At 46.5% G+C, this 26895-nt stretch overlaps 1 protein-coding gene across 2 annotated transcripts in view; it reads left to right on the top strand.

Annotated features, from left to right (window-relative positions):
• Homer2 (homer scaffold protein 2) overlaps positions 1-26268 on the top strand; it is a 97606-nt gene extending 71338 nt beyond the window's left edge. The window contains exons 4-9 of one of the 2 annotated variants that reach the window (XM_076546156.1): positions 10251-10343; positions 16917-17023; positions 21076-21232; positions 23084-23194; positions 24037-24117; positions 25076-26268. In XM_076546156.1, the coding sequence (XP_076402271.1) occupies positions 10251-10343; positions 16917-17023; positions 21076-21232; positions 23084-23194; positions 24037-24117; positions 25076-25264 (738 nt within the window). In that variant the 3' untranslated portion in view covers positions 25265-26268. Of the gene's footprint in view, positions 1-10250; positions 10344-16883; positions 17024-21075; positions 21233-23083; positions 23195-24036; positions 24118-25075 lie in introns of both variants that reach the window. The other variant, XM_076546161.1, reaches the window with a different exon arrangement.
• The last annotated feature ends 627 nt before the right edge of the window (positions 26269-26895 follow it).

Here is a 26895-nt window from a genome sequence, read left to right as displayed (position 1 = left end):
AGAAGCGTGGCCATCTCGTCTCAGAAGTATGATCCCTAGTGAAGTACTACTCTGGAGAAAGGGCGCCGTGTGGCCAGCTTCTCCGCGGAGCACTGTTCACTGTGCTCCACGATGCTCACTGCTGCTGGATGCTCTGTGGGGTCAGAGGTCATAGTCTGTGACCATGGAGAGCAGGAATGTGTCTTCTGGCACCATGGCCAGTTTATCCATAGGTCTTTTGATCCTAAGAGGTTGTACCTGGGCATCCACAGAGCCCTGGCTGCTGTGTAGCTTGAAAGATTGTCTTCTGAAGGTTGGGGATTTCTACGTGGCAGTCATGTGGCATATGACTGTTTTTAGCTCTCTGGTTGTACTTGAGCCCAGGAACATTGCTAGTTCCCAAGTCTTTTTGTCACTAGTTAGGGACAAAATTGTCCAACTCTGTTTCTTCCCTTCCCATACACCTCTGACCGTGACCATTTTCCAGGGTCCAGTGTAGATCTGAGTCCAGACCCCAGGGGTGCCCCACTGTCGTCCCAATGGCAGGAAGCAGCTTCAGCACTGGCACTGATGTGCGCCCCAAGGGGAGCTGCAGACACCTCACCCAGTCTTCTCTGATGTGACTGCTAGAAGCCAGCTTCGAGTGGTCTTGTCGGGCGTGCTGGGACTTCCGGATCTTATCTTGTGACCTTAGGAGGATTCTAACCCAAAAGTGGAGTGATCAGATTTGCATCTCAGATATTCTTTTTTTTTTTTTTTTCATCCCCTTTCTTAGAAGCAAGTCCGATTCAGTTCAGGGTAGAGCCGATAAAGGTTTGAGGAAGAGATGGAGAATTTTAAAGAACTTTTAAAAATTGACAGGTCTTTGTCAGACAGATGAGAGAGGCCAAGACTCTGGGATGATGATGGATGGATGCTGACAGTGTCCTCTTCTGAAATGGGGCGGGAGCAGGTGCAGTGTAATGGAGACCTCTGTCTGAAGTGGAGCATGGCTTTGTGTGCTTCCCAGCCCTGCCTGGTAGGGAGAGGAGATACCAGGGAGCCCCCCCCATCACCCAGCACTCATCCCCACACCTTCTTCATACCCGCAGGCCTCAGGCTGCTGGACAAGCATCTGGTGGTGTCTGGGACATCTCAGCACAGGCTTCTGCTTCTATCTAGGGCCAGAAGTTCCCTGGAGCCCAGAATAGCCTGAAAGAACCACTCATAGCTTCCCGGTCCACTCTCTTTCATTCTGTAGAGGAAACCAGGCAGTGAAGACAGACAAAGGGAAAACATCCGTGAAAAGGAATCAAAAGGAAAACTCCAAACAAAAGTAGGACAGAGTGTGAAAGTTCAGTTCTTCCTGCCTTGGAGAACTGAAAAGACCTTGATCCCTGCTACTTCCAGTTCCTCCCAGACGAAGAAAATGTCCTGTTATTAAGGAGGAGTGTCCAGTCTTCCTGAGTCACTCTGGCAACACTGGCATCTCTGCTCTGTGACTGTGACCTGCCATCATCACAGAGATTTCTGAAACAAGCCCTCAAGTATGTCCTTTGTCCAAAATATTTCACATCAGCGTTTCCCTTCTCTTTGAAGGGAACGATTAACCACACACCGATAAATTGCCATGAACAGAGGCTAGCAGCCTTGACAAGTGGCAGTTAGCTGGCACAGAGGGAGCCTGGGCCTGAGGGGTTCCTGAGGCCTGTGTGCTGGGGGACAGCTGTGACTGAATATCCCTGACTTCTCAGCGCAGCCACCCACAGATCTACAGGGGGATCAGTAATCAGACGTTGTGGGCTGGACAATGAAACACCAGTTTGGACATTTTCACTTAAGAACGCTTTAAATGTACTTTTCTCTCTCCAGCCCCCAGAAAGAAAATAGATGCCTTGTGCTTAGCTTTCGTTTAGAAGGACCGCTCGACAGCCACCTCCCAGGAAGTATCACGCAGACACTTTCTGCTCTTTAGACAGGCTTTCCAAAAATAATAAAAGTTGTATATTCCTGGCTTGGAATTGGGGGCCGTGCGTCCACTGGAAAAGACACGATACTTCAGCCCACTGAGGAATGTTGGAACGGAGCGTGCATTCTCTGCTAAGATAAGGTCATGGAAAGAGACCAAAGGAGGTAGAACCAGGGAGGCAGAGACGGTCATTAACATTTGGTCTTCCGGCATCTGACCTCACATGCCCACTTCCTTCTCATTTATTGCAGACAGAGGAAACATGTGGTTGGTTTGAATAAGAATGGCCCCCATAGGCTGATATATTTGAACGCTTACTCATCAGAGCGAATAGCCCAGAGTAGAATCTTCACTACTCTATGGTGGATACATCTCAACCCACATACCCATGTGGCCTTTGCCTTTGGCTTCCATAATTTAATCTGGGGTGTGGTGATTATCTTAAGTGTCAGCTTGACACAGAGGAGAGTCACCTGAGAAAGGTCTCAATGAGGGATTGCCTATGTTCGGTTGGCCTGTGGGTGTGTCTATAGGGGATTGTCTTAATCAAGTTCATCGATGTGGAAAGACCCAGTCCACTGTGGGCAACACCATTCCCTAGGCAGGAGGATCTCCACGGTGTAAGAGTAGGGAAGCTGAGCTGAGCACAAGCAAGCACGTGAGCATGTGTCTGTTTCTCTCTGCTGTTGACTGTGGAGAGTTCCTGATGCTGTGACTGCCCCACAGCGGTAGGATAGAGCATGGAATTGTGAGCTAAAATGAGCCTTTTCGCCCGTAAGTTGTCAGAGTATTTTAACCTCAGCAAGAAACATGAATCTAGGGCAGGGGCCCAGTGAGATGTCTCGGGTTGATATAGGCGTCTGCCACCAAGTCTAATGACCCGAGTTCAACCCCTGGAGCCCACATGGTGACAGGAGAGAAATGACTCCTGCAAGCTGTTCTCTGACTGCCACATGCTTGTCATGGTGCATGTGTATACACAGTAAATAAATGCAATGCAAATTCTAAATGAAAATCATCTCTTGCCCACATGTCCCCTTACGTTCTTCCCTTTATTAATTCAGTATAGTCCTAAGAGTATGACCCAGCCTCCTGTCTCCTGGGCATCTCATCTAAAGGCCAGTTCCCTACCTGGGGGGCTGTGAGGCATTCTTCTAATATGTTTTAATTAGAGTGCTTTTGGCTACAAGTAACAGAAAAAAAATAATCGCAGTGCTTAAAAGTATAGGATTATTCTTACTATGTAAAGAGAAGTCCTGAGACAGGCTGTTGCTAGCACTGTGTGGTTGGTTTGAATAAGAATGGCCCCCATAGGCTGATATATTTGAACACTTACTCATCACAGCGTGGCGCTATTTGAGAAGGATTAGAAGGATTAGGAGGTGTGGCCTTATTGGGAGAAGTATGTCACTGGGAGTGGGCTTGGAGGTTTCAAACTCATACCAGGCCCAGCATATCTCTCTCTCTCTCTCTCTCTCTCTCTCTCTCTCTCTCTCTCTCTCTCTCTCTCTCTCCCCTCCCTCTCTCTTTCTCTGTCTCTCTGTCTTTCTCTTTCTCCCTCTCTCTTTGTCTCTCTGTCTATCTCTCCCTCTCTCTCTCTCTGTCTCCCTCTGTCTTTCTCTGTCTGTCTGTCTCTCTCTCTCCCTCTCCCTCCCTCTTTCTCTATCTCTCTATCTTTCTCTTTCTCCCTCTCTCTTTGTCTCTCTGTCTATCTCTCCCTCTCTCTCTCTCTGTCTCTCCCTCTGTCTTTCTCTGTCTGTCTGTCTGTCTGTCTGTCTATCTCTCTCTCTCTCTCTCTCTGTCTCTCTGCCTCTCTGCCTCTCTCTGCCTATGGATCAGGATGTGGCTCTCAGCTACTACTCTGGTACCATGCCTGTCACCATGCTTCCACCATGATGATAATGTACTAACCCTCTGAAACCGTAAGCCATCCCCGATTAAATGCTTCCTTTTTAAGAGTTACCTTGGTCCTGGTGTCTCTTCACAGCAATGTAACAGTGACTAAGACAATGAATGTGTGTGTATGTATGTATGTATGTATGTATGTATGTATGTATTTTTGAGACAGGTTTCACTGTGTAGCCTGGGCTGGCCTCAAATTTGTCAGCCCCCTGCCTCTACCTTCTGAGTGCTAGGATTACAGGTGTACATCATCTTGCCTGCCTATGGCTGTTGCATTGAAGAGATTGTAGAGGAGGCAGGAATGGAAGTGTGACCCTTTAGGAGGCTATAGAACAAACCCAGGTCGCACACGGCAGTGGCCTGGACCAGAAAAACAGTGAAGTGTCAACATGGATCAGATTCGGGATCTATTGTAAAGGAGGACCCAAGTAAATGCTTCCTTTCCTAAGAGTGGCCTTAGCTGTGGCGTTTCCTCACATCAACAGAACCGTGACTGAGACACCCTGGTTCCACACTGTCGGGTCTGAGAGTTGGCTGCCTCCTGTGAGTCTTCTCAAGCTGTACTCATCACATCTGCATTCAGGGGAGAAAGCAGACAGGCTGGGGGTGGGGGGATGTTAGAGGTGGGGCCAGCACTTTCCTGAGAAACGCTGGGACAGAGATCATCTTTGGCTCCCCTGTCAGCCCTGGGTCCTCAGCTCACCCCACCAAAATGAAATAAATTAATAAAGTAGGTTGCCATGATCATCCCAGACGGCTCTCATTCCTCTTCACTGATCCAGACAACTATGAGATTCTGTTAAGCTAATAGAAAAGAAAATTCTCAGTTTTTAATAGGCAAGCAATAGGGTTCAGGTCTTCCAGAGTGACCCCACCCCAAAGCAGGGACACATAAGATCAATTGGTAATGGTCTCATTTTTCATAAATGATGATAATTTTTATTAAAATTATTACAACTTTAGAAAATGACCTCAGAATTTAAAAAAACAAAACAAAATGTGTATTTGGCAATATGTTGCAGAAAACTCTGCTTTGAATATCTTTCGATCCATGAGTTTCACTATAGGAAGCTGTAAGGAAATATTGGTGGTAAGATGCAGCTTCTGCGAGGATTTCCTTGCAGGATCAGAGAAAGAAACAGACAAACAAACTGAAAAATCCAACAACAGCAACAAAAAATTCAACATAAGGAAACTGATTAACTGGACACACTGATGTATGTCTTTAATCCCAGCACTTGGGAGGGAGAGGCAGGCAAATCTCTGTGAGTTCCAGGCTAGTCAGAGCTACATAGTGAGACCCTATATTAAGAAAAAAAAAAAAAAAAAAAAAAAAAAAAAAAAGGACACATGGATTGCCCTGGAAAGGAGAAATGGATGAGATCTCCATGAACAAACTGGGAGTGACGGGGGAGAAATAGAGGATAGGGGATGGAGGATGAGAACATAAGGGAACAAGATGGTCGAGCTGGAACTGGACGGAGTGGGAGAGCAATGAAAGAGATACCATGATAAAGGGAGACATCATGAGGATAGGGAGAAACTGTGTGCTAGGGAAGTTCCTAGGAATCCACAAGGATGACCCCAGCTTAGACCACTAGCAATAGTGGAGAGGGTGCCTGAACTGGGTTAACCCAGTAATCAGATTGGTGACTACCCTGTCATCATAGAGCCTTCATCCAGTAACTGATGGAAGCTGATGCAGAGATCCTCGGCCAAGCACCAGGCCGAGCTCCAGGAGTCCAGTCGAAGAGAGAGAAGAGGGATTCTGTGAGCAAGGGGCATCAAGATCACGATGGGGAAACCTACAGAGACAACCAAACCAAACTAGTGGGAACTCATGAACTTTAGACCAACAGCTATGGAGCCTTCATGGGACTGAACTAGTCAATCTGCATAAGTGAGAAAGTTATGTAGCTTGATCCGCTTAAGGGGCCCCTGGCAGTAGGATCAGGATCCATCCTTGGTGCATGAGCTGGCTTTCTGGAGCCCACTACCTATGGTGGGACACCTTGCACAGCCTTGAGGCAGGGGGAGGGGCTTGGACCTGCCTCAGCTGAGTGTGCCAGGCTCAGCTGATTCCCCATGAGAGGCCTTACCTTCTTGTAGGAGGGAATGGGGGGGGAGGAAGTCTGGGGAAGCGGGAGGAGGGAAGAGAGGGAGATCTGTGATCAGTATGTAAAATGAATAAAAACTATTTCTTAATAAAAAAATGCAAAAAAGGGAAATTGATTAAATAGCCAGGATAAGATTGTGTAGCAATTAAGGTAATTTAGTAGAAGAGCTTATAAATGCTTGGAAGTATTGACACCATATTATTAATTTCAGAGGTGGTTATGAATGAGATATACAGCATCATTTCATTTTTTAAAAATGTGATGAGTACATATATACATATAGAAAGCTTAAGTGATTAGTGCTCATCTCTGATGAGACCATAGATTTTTTTAAAAACATCTTTTGGGGCTACTGAGATGGCTTAGCAGGTGTAAAGATGCTTGCCCCATGTCCTGAGTTTGATCCCTGGTGCCCACATGAAAGTGGATGGTGGGAACTGACTCTGTAGGCCACCCTCTGACCCCTACACGCACACACAGACACAATAATAGCAAAAAATTAAAACAGTATTTTTCTAAGCTTACAAGTGTATGTGGTTTTTAGTATAATAAAGGAGAAATATTAGAAAGCTTTAGACCTGGAGGCAGTCTCCACCAGATGATAATTTTTTGAGCACTCTATACCTGGCTCTGCTCTTCCGGTAGTCAGAGGCTGTGAACGGCTCGCTCCCCCCCAGCCTCACAGGGCCTTGGATTGCTTCCAGTTTTTCATTACTGAAGATAATGCTAGGATTATGATCATTATATTGAAGGCCCCTTTTTTTCGTATTCTCAATTATTTTCTCTGCGGTTTCCCAGAAGCGATATCACTGCGTCAGTAGGTATGAATATTTTTGTCACTCACGATATGTGCTTCCAAATTGCTGCTCAGTGGGGCTGTACCAAAACTCGCTACCACAAAGATCTCGCCAGCACCGGGGTTTGTGATTGTATTTAGTGTGAGCTAATTTTACAGGCAAAGAACAGCACCTCATTCTATTACTTCAGATTTCCAGCCAGGCTGAACAATTCTCCTCATAGATCATTTATTTACTGTATTTTTACTCATGGATTTTGCAGTTTATCTATTGGCATTTTCATCTTGTGCAAACTCTGTTAAAAAAAAAAATAACAGTCTTTTGTTATGTTGTCCTATCCTGGCTGAGGGCATTTTTCCCTGGCTCTTGTTTCCCTTCTGAGTTGGGTATTTTTCTGTTTTGTTCTGTTGTTGTTTTTTATTTCTGCACTCAAAGCTTTGAATGGTTATATAGTCAAGCCTGTCACGTCTGTGGTTTTCTTTCATGGCCTCCAGGTTTAGAGCATTGCTTTCCTACCCCTCAAGCAGCAGGCTGATGAAGGCTTGATTCTGTTTGCACCCCGGTCTGGTCTTTCTCGTGGCTGCCTTTTAACTCATCAGGGGCTCAGCACACTTTCCCACTTACTGTAGCTGGATAATCTTCTCCGTTCATTTGCTGTTCCTGCTGCCTTCGGCTTACTGCTCAGGCGATAGGGCCTGATTCTCATGGCTCCTTCTGCTCTGTTCTATACCAGCTGATAACACGGAGTTTGGTTTTGTTTGTTTAGGTTTTTGTTGTTGCTGTTTTGGGGGGTTGTTTTTGTGTTTTTGAGATAAGGTCTTACATTACACTCCAGGCTGGCTTAGAACTCATTGTGTAGCCAAGGCTGGCTGGCTTAGAACTCTCAGTAATCCTCCTGCCTCAGCCTCTCAAGTGCTGAGACTAGAGGCGTGAAACGCCATGCTGAGCTTCTAGTATATTTTAAATGAGGAGTTCTTAAAAATGTATCTGATAGGCTTCTCTTGTTTATAAATATGCATTTTAAAGATTTATTTTTTAAGACTTATTTACTTCTTATATATATAGTATTCTGTCTGCATGTACACCTGCACACCAGAAAAGGATACCAGATCCCATTATAGATGGTTGTGAGCCACCATGTGGTTGCTGGGAATTGAACTCAGGACCTCTGGAAGAGCAGCCAGTGCTCTTAACCTCTGAGTCATCTCTCCAGCCCCTATTTGTTTTTATTTTATGTGTATGAGTGTTTTGCCCGTGTGTATGAGCATGCAGTACCTGCAGAGGCCAGAAGAGGGCATCAGAACCCCCCAAAACTGATAGAAATGGTTATGAGGTGCTCTGTGAGTGCTGGGAACCAAACCCTTGCCCTCTGCAAGATCAGCAAGTGCTCTCAACAGCTAACCCATCTCTCCAGTCCCATTCTCCTCTCTCATTACTTTAAAGCTTTTTTTTCCCCCTGAAATTTCCTTTTTCATTTGTGTCTGTTTGAATGTAAGCAAAATCCTTTATAAACTCGGAGTTCCTTTGTGGAGAGGGGCCAAGTCTTTGACACTCTTGTTTCCTTTCTCAGTAAGCAGAAGCGCATCCATTCAAGAATAAACACATGTGCCTGGGACTGGCGTGGGGTGGGGTGGGGGCGGCGCAGGCGCAGTTTGCCAGAAGGAGAAGCAGGGCCCCTCCCCATCGGGGGTTCCCCAAAGAGGGGGTAGTATTCTCCGTTCCCAGGGAGTCTCATCTGTTTTAAGCAGCAGATAAAGTGATTTTCTTCTGACAGCTCTGGAGTGGTCAAGTCTGAAGCCCCCCTGTCTGTAGCTTGCTTAGTAGGTCTGCAGGGGAACGCGGGCTGGAACAGGAAGGATGCCCTTTTCTGCTCCCTCGGGGGCCTGCAGGGGAACACGGGCTGGAACAGGAAGGATGCCCTTTTCTGCTCCCTCGGGGGCTCTGGGCTTGCCAGCACCCACTCCCACTCTCTGTCAGGGTTCCCAGTGCTGCTCAGAGGCCTTGCAGACTGCTGGCTTTTCTTGTCTCGGGGTTGCCCTTGTGCCCTCCTGATTTATAATGCCAGCATCCTCTGTCCAAGCCCTTCTCCGCACTAACGGTTACATACTAAGTGACTCAGTCCCCTGCCAGTCAGTGATGGTGAGCCAGCAACTGATAGGGTTTTCCTGTGACTTTAGGATTTTTAGGAAGAGTCTTTAAATGTTCCCTTTAAATTATGTGTATATGCTTATCCGAGTGTGGATTTGTGCACTGAGACCCCAGAAGAGGGTGTGGGGTCCCCTGGAGCTGGAGTTACGGTTGGGTGTGAGCCGCCTGACATGGGTGCTGGGAACCGAACTCAGGTCCTCCACAAGAGCAGTTCATGCTCTTAACTGTTGAGCCACCTCTCCAGCCCTGACTTTAGGGCTTTTAAATTATGGAAATATTAAAACACTTTTTAAAAATAGAGAACAGAACAATAAAGAGTGCGCATATCAGCTAGAGTTCAGTGTTCATTGTGTTGGCTCCTTTCCTCATTGCTGTGATAAAAGCGACCTAGAGAAGGATTTGTTCTGGCTCACGCTTTCATGGGGCAGACAGGAAGTGGCTGGCTGGTCCCATTGCATCTGCAGACAGGAAGCAGAGAGCTGAGTGCTGGTCCTCAGCACCTGCCCGCTTCCTGTATTCAGAGATCCCAGCATATAGGGTGGTATCTACATTCAGGGCGTGTCTTCCCGCCTCAGGTAAACCTCTTAGGAAACACTCTCACAGACGAACAAAGAGGTGTGTCTCCTAGGTGGTTGCAAATCGGGTCAAGCTGACAGTAGCTGTTAACCATCACATCAGCACTTTGTCCTGTTTCCTCATTCTTGCTGAAGCATTTGAAAGCAAATTATGTGATAATTAAAGATCTAATCATAGGCCATTTATTGCATTTTTCTATTTTTTGTACCTAAAACTAACCCCCCCCCAACATTTTAGGCGTTTGGTTTGTGGCTGCCGCTGCTGTTGCTTGTTAGGGTCTAACTGTTCATATCAGGCTGCGCTAGACCTCTTTATATGGCATGAGCTGGCTTTGAACTTTCAATTCGGTCACCTCAGCCTCCCAAGTTCTGGGGTGCCAGGTATGCACCACCAAACCCAGCCTCGTTTTCCTTTTTTGTGGCGTTAACTTCCAAGTTCTTGAATGCCTTTAATGGAGTTTGTGGATTTTCCCTCGGGTACCTTCAGTGGGGGAGCCATTAGGTACCGTTAACCAGAGGATTGCGAGTTTGTGCTTTCTCTTAGTTACTGCATCCAGCTGGCATCAGTAACTTTGAAACTGCTTCTGGTCTGACTGTGGCCATAGTGTTTATCGGAAAAGGGGATTTCTAATCTTTGTTTCCTTTTAATGACAGATAAAGATTTTCCGCCATTTGTACCTAATTTATAGGCTTAAAATGGATACAAAATAATAAAGGCAGCTACTGAATATGACCAGGAATAAGATAAGATTAGTAAGTCCTAATGACTGTTCTGCATGTTCAGTTTGCAGAGAAATTCCAGGAGGTAAAAGAAGCTGCCAGACTCGCCAGAGACAAGTCCCAGGAGAAAATCGAGACCTCGAGTAATCATTCCCAAGTAAGTCATTTGTCCCTGAAATAAATGAGTGTGATCAGTAATTGAGATTCCTTATTCCTTGTCACTCTTGGCAAGAAACAGGTAATTTTAGCAGCAGGGCATTCTGAAGGCATATTTCAACTGTTAGCCTGCTCTCCAAGAGATGAAGTGACATGTTTTTTATGAGACTTTGGAACTTCTCCCGTGTAGGACCGTATTCTTGACAGAGAACTGTTGATACACTCCGAGTTGCCTGTTCCCAGGCCAGGAAGAGCTTGTGCAGTCACTCGGTTTAAAGGTCACGGTGTAACTAGTGGTGGAATGCTTACTTAGCCTGTTCAAGACCAGGCTTTGTGTCTGCACCGCAGAAGGGGGCGGGCCTTGGCCAGTGCACAGTGTCTGCACCAAGGCCCTTCATGCTAGGTCAAGGGCAATGTTGAACTCTAGCGACCTTGAGGAGAGGCAGTGTGAGTGGTGAGGCAATGTTTGGTGACTGTTGGGAAGTCCATAGTGAGATGTTCTTCAGTGGCTGCAGGCACCTCCTGCTCATTAGGGAAAATGCTTAACCGAAGACAGGTGGGAAGTGGTGGTCCTGCACGCTGAAGAGATCTGAAGAGTCTGAAGAGATCTGGCTTTGCCAGGATTTGAGTAGTCTGTCTGCTTAAAAGTGTGATAATGATGGCTGTAAAAGACCCATTTAACCTGAGATTTAAAAAATACTAGGATGCCTGGCTTCTTTGTTGATGAGAGAAGGCTTGACCATCTTACAGCTAGAGACAGGGAAAGGGAGACTCCAGGAGCAGACATGGGATTTGGAGTAAGAGTGATGGTTGAGCCAGACAACCTGGGTGTCTGCCTTGTGTAATAAGTTTATTGGGGTACACAACATTTTGGGGAACACAATACCACCACATTTCCTCTCTTTTTGTCTAAAATTAAAAAAAGTTTATAACTAATACAAGAATAGTATATACAATATATACAGTCAAAAAACTCCATTATATATATTAACAATGTCCAGTCCAGTAACATTTGATAAACTCAAAAAAATTCATTACTTATCCTATTTAAAACAAGTAGTTCCTTTTTTAAAGTATTTTTCTTTTCATAATAGATTCAGTAATCTCCCTTTTGTCATTTTTATATCTTCCCCTTTTTCTTTTTAGAGTAGATTCAATTATCTACTCATTTATCTTATTATTTCTTTATCTTTTTTTCTCATGGTAGATTCAGTGATCTACCTCATATCTATATTCTCTTCTTTATTTTTCCTTTTTTTTAAAAAAAAAAAAAAAACCTCTGAATCTAATTTCCATGTTCAGCTTTTTCCTGACCATTAACAACTAACAACTTGTAACCAACCATCTTAAACAATGTCAATTATCCATAAGCCATTGAACGACCAAAAAACACCCACCCCACCTCTTGGGAACATGGGCGTTTTTTTTCTTAAAATTACTTCCTGCTTTCTAGGGGCAAAGACATCTTTAGGGGATCCTGAAAAGAAAATTTTGGGTTAATTGTCAAGTCCTGTATCATTTGTCCAGTCTCTGCATAATAGGAAAGTTCAGGGCTTGTCACAAGTCCTTGTTCAAGTAGTCTGTCAGGCTGGATCATCTCAGCTAGTCCTCTCGAAATTGTCCTGACCAGTTTGTAGTCCAAAGTCGATCTTTCCGTGGTGTTAATCAGCTTAATGGCTTTACCATAGTCCTTGTGGAATCATCACTGTGGAGTTCTGTCATCTTTTTGAAGATTTCAAAGTCACTGTTAGGTGTGGTCATGGTTCCCTGCAGACATTTTATTTATTTATTTATTTATTTATTTATTTATTTATTTATTTATTTATTTATTTATCTATTTAGTGCCTCCTCTGTGGTTTGGAGCAATCACAGTCTGATAAATGCCTGTCTCTTAGAACCATGAACATTCTTCCCTAGAAAAGAAAATCTTCACAGCAATTTCTCCCCACCATTTTTCTTGCCAAACTTTTCCAAACTGACCTCTGCCAATGCTTTCTTGTAACAAGATGGTCTTGGCAATTCTTCTCTGAACCAGCAGCAGTAAACCCTTCGTCCCAGGTAGCAGCATCACTGCAGTCACCAACACGATGAGAAGAAGCCAGCAACTTGGAGCAGCAGCCACTGCCTCCATGGTCCCACCACTGTTTGTGGCTCGGCCACGGCCGAAGCTTCTCCTAGGTTGACCTCAAACTTGGGATCCTCCTGCCTCTACCTCCTTTAGTAAATCCAACCAGTGTGCTTCACCACAACTGGCTGAGGGTAGCTTGGGTCTGAGCAGGGGCCACAGGCAAGCAGCTTTTTCATGAATTCGTAACACGAACGTTGGGCGCCAGATGTAGCAGGAATCTTAAAAGTTCTTATTAATAAAAACAAACCTGAGCCAGGTATTGGGGTGAACACTGGAAGATCAGAGAGACAGGACAAGCCACAGCTAACCTCACCTGGCCAACTTCTCAGCTGGTCTTGTTTCCTCAGACTGGAAGCTTCTGTGTCCTCATCCCAATGGCTCTCAGCTGAACTGCTGCTCAAAAGACTGAAGCTTAACCAGCTAAAAGCTTCTAGTTTCTGGTCCTCACGCCTTATATACCTTTCTGCTTTCTACCACCACTCCGTGGGATTAAAGGCTCGCTTTCTGGGATTAAAGGCGTGAGTCACCATGCTTGGCTGTATCCTTGAACACACAGAGATCTGCCTAGCTTTGCCTCTGGAATGTTAGGATTAAAGACGTGTACTACCACTGCCTATCCTAACTATCTAGTGGCTTTTCTATTCTCTGACCCCAGATAAGTTTATTAGGGTACACAATATTTTGGGAAACACAATAACACCACAGCCTTGTACACTTACTTCTGCATCGAGTATGGAGATAAAGCCTGGAGATGCTGTGAGACCGGGGATTCCTCATTATCATCCATTTCACTAGCTAGGTGGTCAGCAGACATCGGAGTCATCATATGACTACTGATATGGAGTTGATGTGGGCATGATGTAAGAGTGTGCTGCGGGGTGTGTCTCAGGAGGGTGCTGGGGGTGCAGGGGAGAACTCCTTGGCCTGCGTAGCTGTAGTGCAAGTGAGAAAGGGTTGGCTGGAGGCACAGTGCCTAGGACAGAACCAGGAAGACCAGGCACCTGAAATAGTGGCGTTCAACACCCGACCTGACCACGAGCCAAACAGAATAGCTGAAGCCTGGGAAGTAAGGAAGAGAGGAGGTCGGGAGCGAGCGCTCCGGGCAGGAGAGCCCTCAGCAATCACTCGGGATGAGAGAGTCCGCCAGGGCCCTGGTTTGGCCGGCAGACTTGGTGGCTAGGATGACCCCGACGGGCAGAGCTAGGTCTGTCTTGAGGTGTGTGCCCATACTTTGTCTTGGGCTCGCCGTAAAAAAGACACTCCAGATAGGTTTATGGGATTGAATATATGCCAGGCTCCAGGTGGACGGGAACTTCCCTGGACCTTTCTAAATAGTCCTTAATCCAAGTGACAGCTTGATTTCGTGGAGTAATTATTGAGTAATCAATCACCTAGGGTGAGTTCTTGAAATGGAAATGTGGGTAGAAACTATAGACATTTTCTCTTTGTTTTTTGTTTTTAATTTTACGTTTAATCATGTGTGTATGTGTATCTGTAGGTCATGTGTTGGGGGTGCCCGAGGAGACCAGTAGTATATCAGATCCACTTGAGCTGGGGTTGCAGGCTGTCATGCATCACTGATACACATGCTGGCAACTGACCTGGGGTCCTCTGGAAGATTACCACACACTCTTAACCACTGAGCCATCTCTCCAACCCCCACGCCCAATGGGCATTTTTAAAGCTTCCTCAGAAATGGTCCCTGGTATAGAGAGTTCTAATACACTGTCTTTTTCTGAATACCACATTTTATAGTGATATCTTTAAATTTAAATATCTGAATTTATCTAAAATATTTTGTTTTAAGGTTATCTTGTTGGATAAATGTACCTAGTAGGATATTAAGTAGAAATGAGTTTTTGTCTATTGAGCCTCAGTTTTTATTCATCTTTGCGGATGCTTCATTGTCTGTTTTCCTTGTTCTGAACCATCGGCTGCTTATTTCCTTGAGTCTTTTCAGTGAATGAGCACTCTGACCAAATTACAAATGACAAAAACATTTAGTATAGGTTTTTGTACATATTTGACAATAAAAGCAATACCACATAGCACACTCTCAAGGAAGAAATAAAGCCCCCCCCCCCTTTAGGCTGGGGTTGTAGCTCAGCAGTAGAATACTTACCTAACAAGCACAAGGCCCCGAGTTCCTACCCCAGCACTGGAAAATAAGCTCCAGGCCATGTGCTGTATCGCAGTTGGAGGATGGGTTGGTAGTATTTGAAAGTATGTATTTTTATTATACCTTGCTAGTACATTTTTTTGTATTACTCTTTTTAACCTTTTAAGAAAATACTTTGTAAGTCGTGATTATTTCCTCCTGGTTTCCAGTTCACTTTCAAACCTGCTTTAATGCCCTAGTAATATTCCAGTTTGTATCATGACTTTCTCCCTTAACCTCCTACAATTTGGGACAGCTGGTTGGTTTTTGTTGTTGTTGTTGGTTTTTTTCTCACTAACATAAATACCATGGTGATGAACATCCCTCCCCAGCTTTGAGCATTTGATCGTTCTCTGCAGGATAAATTCTGGAAATGGAAACACGGCTTAGGTGTGGGCATTTAAAGTATTGAGGTGTCTCCTCTTAGCCTACAGCAATGTTGAGTTCTGACTGCCACCAGCAATGAGTAAGGCTTTTTCTTCCCACACCTCACTAAGAAAACTTGTTGATTTGACAGATGGAAAGTGTACCTCCATTGGCCTTTTCCATTTCTAGAGACACTGAATGTTTTTATGCTATTGGTTACATGCATTTCTTTTTTTGTAATTATCAATGGTCTTTCTGTCCTTTTAAAAAGAGTTAAAGTATTCATACATCATTTTCTAAGGGCTTTACATATTTTAATATACTATTAAATATGTAATACAATATTTTTATTAATTCTTTGAGACTTTCATATGAGGTATTTTGATCATATTCACCCCAACTCCTCCCATATTCACCCCCACGTCCTCTCCCAACTTTTGTCCTCTCTCTCTCTTTCTTCCTTTCTTTTTTTTTTTTCTTAAATAACCTACCAAGTCCACTCTGTGCTTCCTTATACTCTTGGATGTGACACTGTCCACTGGCCCATGGCTGACCTACCTGGGGCCACACCCTTAGAGAAAACCCATTCTCCCTCTTCCACAAGACACCGACTGTCAGTAACCCCTCAGTTAGAGGTAAGGGCTCTTGAACCCCACCCTCCGTGCTTGGCTATTGACTGGCTTGAGCACATGCTTGGCCAGACAGCCACAGCTGCTGGCCTTACATACGTTTTAATGTGTGTGAAAATGTTGGGCCGATGCTGTATGATGACCCTCAATGACCAAGTGTTTGGTTTGGGCCCCTGCTTCTGCTGCCCATGCTTTAAAGGCAACCCAAGGTATCTTAATAGATCCGAAAATATTTCAGTATGTAACTCTAAAAATGAGGGTTCTTGGGCCAGCAGGTAAGAGTACCTGCCATACAAGCCTGATGAGCTGAATGACTTCTGCTCCGTCCAAGGAACCTGCAGTTGAAGAGAATGGATTCCTGAACGTTGTTCTCTGACCGCCACATACATGTTTGCACGTGTATGCAAATTTTTTACACATGTAAATAAAATCTTAATGTAAGAAAATAACTCAAGAGATTTTCAACATGGAAAAGATCTTTAAATTTCACTTTTAATACCTGCTGCATATATTTTCCCTGGGGTTTTGTTTGCATTTTAATTTTATTTATGACTTCTGTTTTGTAGTGCAGAAATTTAAGTTAGTCAAATTTATACATTATTCTCTTCACACTGCCTCTATGCCTATTGGAGGCTAAACAAGATCTCAGATCTTATTCAAGACTAGATGAGGTTTTCCTCCTGGTGGTTTGGTTTTATTACAAAAAACCACTTCAGGATATTCACAAGAATGCTAAGCAGTATTGAAGTCAGCAAACACTGTATCTGGTTCCTGTGTTTTTAATAAATACGTTGGTCTAACTCTCCATAGCCGGGATCTGTACGTCAGCTGTTTCTTATACTCTTTCTGTATCCTCAAGGATTTGCTATTCCTCAGGCTCTTTGTTTTTTAAAGCAATCCCTTTGTCAATTGTAACTTCTGTCCTGGGGTATTTAGGGGACCAGGTATTCAAGCTTGGCAGGCAGGGATTGAACACAGAAAATAGGAACATAAAGTTTGAATTAAAAAGCTTTGAGTGGTGGCCCAGGTATTATCTTGTCAGTAAATCGCAGACTTTATGAACTCCGTGTGGCATGTTTGGGGTCGTTAAGCCCTAGGATTGATTGTCTTGGTCAGCCTTTTTGCTGATTGGTCTACACTGCATTCTGGTTCAATGAGTCGGTTTGTCCAGACTCATAAACACGTATTTTCTCATTATGCCTAATTTGCTGCCAATGTAAGGACAAGCAGTAACATGTGAAGATAATTCACTTTGGCCAGGAATCTGGGCGTGAAACCCCATCTTCCATCCAGGCATCCAGCGTCAACGGGACGGATGATGAGAAGGCCTCGCATGCGAGTCCAGCTGACACCCACCTCAAGTCTGAGAACGACAAACTGAAGATCGCTTTGACACAGAGGTGAGGCTGCTTCCAAATCCACACCCTCTGTTATTTATGCTCTGTTTTTCCTGGAAGCCTTTCCGGCTGGGCAGGGTTTTGGGAACTGGAAGAGAAGACTGTCTTGCTTGGAGAATCACATTTTACCTCCTCCTCGGTGGAGGAAGACCAGTTGGCTTCACTGTCTATCTGTCAGGCCAATCATTCAGTGTGTACGAGTGTGTTAGCGTGAGGAAGTGTGTGTGGAGGATATAATTATGTGTGAATGTGTGTGAGAGAGTCTGTTTTGTTTTTTAAGAGCAATATTTACCATTTATTCATCTAGGACAAGAAAGAGTTAAGCATCCAAGAGAAGCATATAAAACCCTAAGAAATGTCAGCTCTCTGTGAAAAGCCAACACCCATGCTCTCAGGTGTGCCCTGTGCCTTCCTATTAACCACTGTGCATAGGATCTATGAAAAATACCTTTCAATAAATTCCAATTCTGCTTTAAAAAATCTAAAATATGAAAAACTAATATGAAATCACATACAAAAGCCAATAATAATCCTATCTATAAAAAGGATAGGATAGTATTTGAAAAAGAGGTTTCCTTTACAGAATTAACTAGAACCATAAACCCACGGGAATAAAGCTGGTGAGGAGCGTCCAGGATGACGTCAGCACGTGGTTTCGGCTGCTGTTTTGAAGCAGCGTCTTTAGCATGAGTAAGCCCCAACCTTGCTCTGTAGCTGAGGACAGTCTTGAACTCCAATCTCCCTGCCTCTGTTTCACCAGTGCCAGGATCATAAACATGCGTCACTTTAAAGTCATTTTTGAGGGTCACAAATGAATGATTTAACACGTCAACATATGATTTCTGGTCTTTAAAAATATTTATGGGGAAAGATGAGAGGGGAAAATTTTATGGAGACTCGAGAGATGGCTCATCGATAAGAGTGCTTGCTGCTCTTGCAGAGAACTCGAGTTCCGTTGCCAAAACCCACACCGGGTGCCCCATAATTGCCTGTAACTCCAGCTGCAGGGGATCCAGCACTTTCTTTGGCCTCTGAGAGCCCCGGCACACGTGTGGCACACGCACAAATAAAAACACAAGTCTTTAAAAATATTTATAGTTAACACATAGTTCTACATACCTACCGTTTACAGCATGACATCAAATGAACATAATGTGTGCCGATCAAACCAGAGTCAGCCATCCTTCCCTCCAAACCCAGGTGGCTTCAGCTGAGAAGACGTAGGAAGCAGGGTGGCTCTCGAGGTTTGGGTTTCTTCTGAGTGGTTCTGTACGGTAACAGGACACCCATACTGATGGCAACAAGACTTACATTTTAAATGACAGCACAAGCTTTTGTGTTTCCGGGTCTTCAGGACTGGCCTTGGTACCTTCAGAATTACTCTGCTCACCTGGCTGGGGGCTTTGGCCAGATGCCTTCAGTCTCGTCCTTGCGGCTAAGAAGGTTCTCTGCTCTCACTAGACTTCCCCATGTCAGAGCCGACTCACCTTCAGGCCTGTCCTGTCTAAATTCCCGCCCTGGACTGTTGAGGACACTAGGCACAGTTAGTAAAGTGACTCCCTGCCTAGGTCACGTGGTTAAAGCGAGCCTTTCCATCTCCCAGGCCTGCCTTGTTTGCACTTATCCCTGCAGGTAATCTGCAGCCAGCCGCTGCCCCAGCTGGAGCCCCCCAAAAACACCGCCATTCACTGGCCTCGCTCAGCATCCTGGCTGCCGCTTGCAACTTAACTCCTGGGGGCTGACCTAGAAATTCCAGAAAGCACAAGAGACTTTTACATCCCACCTTCTGCGTCTGGATGCTGGTTCTTTTTAGGTGCTTCAAAGACAAAACTGACCAGTCTCTTTTCTTACCTATCTTTGGTTGTTTAAGTCACAGTGGGATGCCCAGATGAAAATATTCCAACCCCAAAAATAAATGTTTTCAAGTCCAAGTTCAGTGAAAAGCAAGTTAAAGGAATAGCCATGAAGCCATTCCCCTAAATTGGCTTAATTCTCAGTCATCACCTCTAAAAATCATCAGATAAAAACAGGTTACTGGGTTTTTTATTCAGTCTGTGGCATTTAAATCTGAAAGCATGCATTTCCTAATCAAATCATAGATTTATGAGGCAGTAGATAGAAAGGTAACACTGTTAAAATATGGTGTATATATTTCAATTTTTTCTTTCAGTCATTAGAAAATGGGCATTCCTCAGCTGAGCAGAAATTCTCTTTGTGTGTGTGTGCAGGTTCCTGTGTGTGGAAGTATGCATGCACTTGAGTGAATATATGTGTGTGTGGGTGGGTGTTGTGTGTATGCATGTATGTGAAGGCCAAAAGTCAACTTTGTGTGTTGCTCCTCAGGAATCATCTACCTCGGAGACAGAGACAGACATCGAATTCCTGTATGTGTCTGTAGAGAGCGAGACTGACTTACTGTGTATGTCTGTGTGAATGGGGTACGTGCATGCGTGTGGGGTGGTGTGCGGACATACAGAAACCAGAGGAGATGCTGGCGTTTTCCTCTATCACCTTCTACCTTATTTTTTGAGTCAAGGCTTCTTGCTGAAACCCAAAGCACCCCATTTGGCTGGGCTGGCCCACCCTTTGATATGGTGTCTGTGATCCAGTTTTGTCTCTGCCCCTCAAAGCTGGGATTACAGGCTCATGTGGCTGTCTACGCCCAGCTTTTACATGGAGGCTGGGGATTGGAACTCGGGTCCTCCTGCTTTTGCAGCAATCACTCTTGTCCCACGAGCCACCTTTCAGCCCCATTTTTGCTGTTCTTTTATTTTAGACAGGGTCTGTCTATAGCTCTGGCTGTCCTGGAACTTGCTCTGTAGACCAGGCTGGCCAGAAACTTAGAGAGATCCACCTGCCTCTGCCTCTCCAGTACTGGGATTAAAGGCATGTGTCACTATGCCTAGCTCCTGTTTTTTGTTACAGTTTTGTTTTGTTTGTTTGTTTTTTAATTTTGAGATGGGATTTTTACTGAACTTAGAGCTCACCAATCATCTAGACTGTACAGCCAACGAGTCCCAGAGATCCTCCTGCCTCTGCCTCCCACCACGGGGATTACATCATGCACTACCGCCCCTGGCTTTTACATGTGTGCTATAAATCAAACTCGGGTCCTCACGCCCATGTGACAAGCCCTTCAGAGACTGAGTGGTCACTCCAGCTGTGTGACAAGCCCTTCAGGGACTCAGTGGTCACTCCAGCTGTGTGACAAGCCCTTCAGAGACTGAGTGGTCACTCCAGCTGTGTGACAAGCCCTTCAGAGACTGAATGGTCACTCCAGCTGTGTGACGAGCCCTTCAGAGACTGAGTGGTCACTCCAGCTGTGTGACAAGCCCTTCAGAGACTGAGCGGTCACTCCAGCTGTCAGCAAAACGTCCTGTGGGTTTGTCCTTTCCAGCTCCGCTCCATCACCTCAGGTCACATTCAGCATTGCAACTCTCTGGACTCTAAGACACAGAAATGAAAGGGGACAAAGCGGAGCAGTGACCCAGGGAGACCTGGCTCCGTTTGTTGGAAGGGTCTTCTCTGGGTACAGAAGTTAAAGGTGAAACAGGAGGCCGTGTGTGCTCTTAAGAGCGGAGCTATCCTTGCCCCTCTCCTCCTCCTCCTCCTCCTCCTCCTCCTCCTCCTCCTCCTCCTCCTCCTCCTCCTTCTTCTTTATTGTTTTGTTTTGTTGAGACAGGGTTTCTTTGTGTAGTTTTGGAGCCTGCCCTGGAACTCACTTGTAGACCAGGCTGGCCTTGAACTCACAGAGATCCTCCTGCCTCTGCCTCCCCGAGTGCTGGGATTAAAGGCGTGCGCCACCACCATCTGGCCCTTGCCCCTCTTCTAAGGCAACTCTTTAAGAAAATGAATGGGTAAGGTGACATGTTCCCATTAGAAAGAGACTCCAGGCCCCCTGGGCAGTTGGTGCGAACAAACCCAACGTGAATGAGCTGACTGGTAGATAAGGGTTTGAGCTTCCCTTGGGGTGAGCTGAGGAAGGACAGAGTTCCCATTCCCCGGCAGATGATGGACACCACTCCTAATCTCTGCCCTCCCTCGTCCCCCTGCAGTGCTGCCAATGTGAAGAAGTGGGAGATCGAGCTGCAGACCCTGCGGGAGAGCAATGCCCGGCTGACCACAGCCCTGCAGGAGTCGGCGGCCAGCGTAGAGCAATGGAAGAGACAGTTCTCCATCTGCCGAGATGAGAATGACCGGCTCCGCAGCAAGGTGGGACAGAGGGCCCGGCCAGCCGGAGTGGGCCCAGGAGATGAGCCGCTGAAGGCCTTTTCCTCTGTCCTCGTTAGCCTCCACCCCACAGGCAGGAGAAAGATGTTTTTGTCTCCTCCTTGAACAGCTATCTGTCTTTCTTAGTGGGATCAATGGTATCAATGATTGGGAAGCAAAACCCCCTCCCAAGGCCCCCCCCCATAGTCCTCCAGGCTGGCCTTTTGCTGTAGGTGAGATTCCCTTAGCATCTCTGCGGCTTGGGCTTTCCAGTGGAGGAAAGGGAACCCAAGGATAAATTAGAAAATTGATCCAGGATGCTGAGGCGTGTATTTCCACAGACACCCTGCTCCCATCCAAATCAGTTTTTTCTAAAAATGTAAATTTGGAAGCAAAAGGAAGAATGTACGTTTAGATAGGAGAACAGTGGATGTCAACTGTGCAGAGCTTTCTCTTGGCCTGTTTTGATGACTGAGGGTTTAAATTGTCCCCACAATTTCCCTGTAACCCACCCTCCGGTCACCTTCAGCTGTTCTGCAGCGCTGATATGGAAGTCTGGGATGCTCAGAGATGCCCCTGGAGAGGTTCTCAGGTTTCTGTTTAGACTGTAGTATGTATGAGCCCACAGGGCTTCAGAGAATGCTCTGTGAGTGCAGTTGGGGGGACCTGCCCCTTGACCCACATGCGTCCTTTGTCTTGGCTGGCCTGGACGTAGCCACCATGGCGGAGCCCGACTCCATCTCCTTCCTTGAGTGCTAATTACCACAGAGCTGCCTTGTGTCATTTTTATTTTCCATCCCTGTGATGAGCAGGCTGACAGTCAGGGCACCCGGCCAGTTGCTGACTTGGCGTGTTCCTTTCTGAGCCCTGGCTGATCTGCCGGCTGGAGGGATCGATGGCCCCGCCTTTTCAAGCCAAGAGCTGATTTTCTCCCTCCGGTCTGAGCGTGATGGCCTAATGCAGCGCTGAGGTGTGGGGTCATGTCACCTGGAGCCCGGGAGGGCGTGGGCCTCCCTAGGAGGAGCTCTTTGAGTCCTTGATGTCCAGGCTGGAGGTAGAAGTTGGGATCATCAGTGTCGGTGGGGCTGAGGGTTTAGGTCCTGAGGCTTGGTGCGGCCACCACTAAGAAGAGGCCTTGTGTCTAAGACTGGCTTTGTCTGAGTGCAGCAATCAGTGTGGCTGCTTTGGACTGTGTATTGGCTCCACTCCCACTACCCTCTCTGCACGCACATTTTGGTTTCCAAGAAATGTTGAACAATTGATGAGAGCGTCAGTCTGTGAGGGCTCTGTACTCTGCCTGATTAGCCTTTTCCAGGGTCAGGCCCATGAAAAGAGGCAGTGCTAGAGTTGGCCAGTCGATCTCGAAGACAATACCCCCATACACTGCTCCCCAGCCAGGACCCTTCTGTGGGTATCAGTGGGTGGGGGTCATCTTGAGCTGCAGTGATTGAGATGTCTTTGATTTCCTGTCCAGTAGCTTTGTTAAATTCTACTCGGCCACCTTAAACCCTTGAGATGAAACTGAGTAATTCAGAACATGATTGAAATGATGTCAAAGCCATTCTTGGGGAAAACAGATCAATTCAGGGGACGTCTGGCCTGGGACAGATACATAAAGCGATCCTGAACCTACTCCCACGTGGCCATAAAGAAACCCAGAAGCCCAGCACACAGGCTGGGTTTCATGCCTTCCTGGCCCTGCTGGCGAGCAGGGGTAGACGGCACAGGGGGGCTGCGTGGTGCCTGCTTGGGGAGAGCAGAGAAGTGGGGTCGTCCGTGGCTCGTTTGAAAAGGAGTCAGAGCAAGCTGGTGTTCAGTGACTCAGCCTCACCCTCGCCCCGATTGTCCTTTAAGATCGAGCAGCTGGAAGAACAGTGCAGTGAGATAAACAGGGAGAAGGAGAAGAACACCCAGCTGAAGAGCAGGATTGAGGAGCTGGAGTCGGAGCTCCGAGAAAAGGAGACGGTGAGTGAAGAGCGCCGGGTGGGGCCCGCGGTGACCCTGGCCACTGCCTGGACTCCAGGACAGGGAATCAGGACTTGCACCGTGGCTTGGCTTCTCCAGAACCAAAACCTCACACTGGCCCCTGCAGCATTGTATCTACGGCACTCTAGAGTGAACTGGGGGTGGCGACGTAGCTCAGAAGGTCGGGTGCTTGCCTAGCATTGAGGAAGCCTTGGGGTTTGATCCCCAGTACCAGGTAAACCCACCATGGTGGCATGCGCCTGTACTGCCAGAGCTCAGGTGTAGAGGCAGGAGGATCAGGAGTTCAAAGGCCATCTTCACTGAGGCCAGCCTGGGATGCATAAGATGCTACCTGGGAAAAGAAAGAAAAAAAAAAAAAAGGAGGCTTCCCAAAAGCCCTGGACGTCCTAAAGATCACCCACCAGCAGAAGAGGCGTCTGCAGTCAGGCTCATGCAGCTAGTGTTTCCATTCTCACAGGCATTTCTGTTCCGGGAGGCACAACACTGGGACATGGGCAAGTTAACGAATCCTCCCTAGGCCTCAGTTTTCCCCCCCCCACCCCCCCACCCCCGCTACAAAACAGCAATTTACAGTTTGTCAGATTTCATGCGATGATGCATCTAATACACCACACCCTTAGAGTCATCCGATGCTTCAGAATAACACTCCTCCATTGTTATTCATATGAGCAAGACAGGTTCCAAGATCAGGACCCCCTAGGACACACACAACTCAGCAGTATGTTTTTAATCTGGTGAGTGTGTGTGTGTGTGTGTGTGTGTGTGTGTGTGTGTGTGTGTGTGTGTGTGTGTGTCTGTTTAAAATTTTCTGTCTCCCCCAGGAGTTGAAAGATCTCCGGAAACAAAGTGAAATCATACCTCAGCTCATGTCCGAGTGTGAATATGTCTCTGAGAAATTAGAGGTAAGGGGATGTGAGTTGGTCCTGAGGTGATTGGCATGTCCCTAACTTCTCCACTCTCCCTCAGTTTTACATCTAGGGGGGTCAAGGGTGGGTTTTCACTCACAAAATGCTATGATTGGGTATCACACGCACCCCCCCCCCCGGGGCTGCCTCAACAGTGTTGGGGTTTTGGTTTCCCCACATAACCAAGGGTCTTGAGCACAGAGAGTGGGTAACTGTCACCCACAGAAAATCCCTGCAGAACCACAGCTGATTAGGAAGGGGGCAGATGGGTAGCTTGGATGTACCAGGTCAGGTACAAGTTCACCTTGGCCGCTCCCCAGCTCGTGACTTCTTCACCGGCATCACCTTCCTGTCTGCAAAATGAGGGTTTTCTTCACCCCTGGTGTCTCCTCACTTCAGTCCCCTGGAGATACACAAGGGGCTTGAATTTCTTGAATTGCACAACCCCAGTTGCAACTGTATTGGTAACCAGTGTCTGGGCACATGTTCAAGAAAATCCTAGTTTAAGCCCACAGAATAAAGCTCTTCTACAGCACTGGAAGTCCTCCCTCACAAAGGACTGGTGTTACTGGAAGTCCTCCCTCACAAAGGACTGGTGTTAGCCAGGGGCCGAGGAGGGCCTTGTGGAGCCAAGTTCTGGCTTTGGTAGGATATAAATGACAGCGGTCTCTGCCGACCGCTCCGGGACTGGCTCCCAGATTTCAGAGCTTCTCTGTTGGCATCTTTGGGAAACCCCTTGAAGGGGAGTCTGCAGTCTGCGTTTCTGGGTGCTGCTGAGGGTGTTCAGGCCAGCTGTTGGCCGTCTACCCCTTTTAGTCCTCCTTCTGAAGAACCGTCAGGAAAGGAATGGCTCCACAAGATGGTCTCCTTTGTGACTTCAGGGCCCAGATGTTTTGAGTGTCGCCTCCATCCATCCCTGTCTTCCAGACCCTTCCTCTCTCTTTTGTCTTATCAGGCAGCAGAACGAGACAATCAAAACTTGGAAGACAAAGTGCGTTCTCTAAAGACAGACATCGAGGAGAGTAAATACCGACAGCGCCACCTGAAGGGGGAGCTGAAGAACTTCCTCGAGGTTCTGGATGGAAAGATCGACGACCTCCATGACTTCCGCCGAGGACTCTCCAAGCTAGGCACAGACAACTAGGCCAGGCGGAGCCTGGGTCCTGAGTCTCCAGTGTGTGTGTGAGATGAAGTAGGCATAGGATGTTCTCCATTTCTGTTGCTTCTGTAAATGCAGGTGCAGTCTGTCTGTCTCCAGACCAGTTGTGCCGTCCACCCACTCCTCCAGAACAGTAAATCTCTCGCGTCTCTGGCCTTGGGAGGTTGTGGACAACCGGAAGCTTCTGACTCAGGAATCCAGAACTTGGTCTACCTTAGCCGTTTACGCAGTCAGGGCAGGGATGTTTATATCTTTTTTTTTTTTTTTTTTAAGGGCTGTTGCAACCCTGTGAACTGAGGGGGGAGAGTATTTTCTAATCCAAGTATCAATATCCTCTATAACAGGCCACTGGGCGCCTTCTGTTGCGTAGCATTCAGGATGTGTGACTCTCCGCAGATTCCAGTCCATGAGCACATGGAGGGAGTGTCTTTTCTCGGTATGCATTTGGATGCTTTAGCAGATGTATCTAACCTTTTGATGTTGTGATACAGCATCATCATCCCCAAAGTTCACACTCAAGGACTGAAAAATTGGCTTACCCAAAAAGAAATAATTATCAAAAAAACAAACAAACAGACAAAAAAACAACTTACAATGTTTTAAGTAAATTTACTGTTTTGTGTTGGAGCACATTCACAGTTATCCTTGGCTGCATGTGGCCCTTGGGCTGTAGGCCAAGCCTACCTAGTTGAAAGGAACCATTTAGTGGAGAGACGTATCCAGAGGGAAGAAAACACAGAAGTTTTGGGGTACACCTACAGATAGGGGACCACTTGTACCCACTGTGCCCCATCCTCCCCTGATTTGTATGGTTGCGACAATGTTCCTTTCCTTGTTTTTTTGTTGGTTGGTTGGTTGGTTTATGTTTTGTTTTTATTTCAGAGCATATGCTTACGCTGTGGGAACAGATGCAGGAGGGTCCTTCACACAGTGCCGGGCACACAATAGGTGCTTAATAAACATTTGTTCAATTAAACATATAAACAGAATTTAGTGTTTTCCTCAAAGCCCACAGCAGAGTTGAGACCCCGGTTGAATCCGACATCATCTTTGTTGTGCTGAAGTGATCAGGAATGAGTGCAGTCTACTGCAGCAAACCCCAGACTTGGCTCTGAGGCAGGGACAGTGGCAATGGAGGCATCACAGACTACTCAGAGACCCTCCTGCAGGGAGCCCAGCCCTAGAGGTCATCGCCTTTGGGATCACCTTCTCTTCTAGGCAGAGGACCCATAGTGTGAGGCTTCTAGGTTAGTGGGAGAGCCTGGTATAGGAGCTAACCTGGGCTTAGAAGCTCGCCTGGGTTCCTATAATGGGTTTGAACAATTGAGAAGATATCCCTACAGGCCATGAGGGTAAGAGAGCTGCCCAGGAGGCCACCCTTGACCTTACTGACAGAGCATCTCTGTTCTACCCAGGTCTGCCTTTCCTTTCTTAGTTCCTGCTAAGGAAGGACCTGGAGCCATGCAGCTCTCCTCTCAGAGACTTCTTAGTGTACCATTGGGCATTCAGGCCTGAGGTGTCCTTCCTTAGGGGAGATTGTCCATGGGAGACAAGGGGTTTTATGTCCGGACCCCCAACACTTCTGAATGCCTTGGGCAAGGGGAACTTTGGTATTC

This window comes from Peromyscus maniculatus, chromosome 1 (assembly GCF_049852395.1).
Source record: "Peromyscus maniculatus bairdii isolate BWxNUB_F1_BW_parent chromosome 1, HU_Pman_BW_mat_3.1, whole genome shotgun sequence".
NCBI classification, from domain to species: domain Eukaryota; kingdom Metazoa; phylum Chordata; class Mammalia; order Rodentia; family Cricetidae; genus Peromyscus; species Peromyscus maniculatus.
This window is presented reverse-complemented; position numbering and strand designations above follow the sequence as displayed.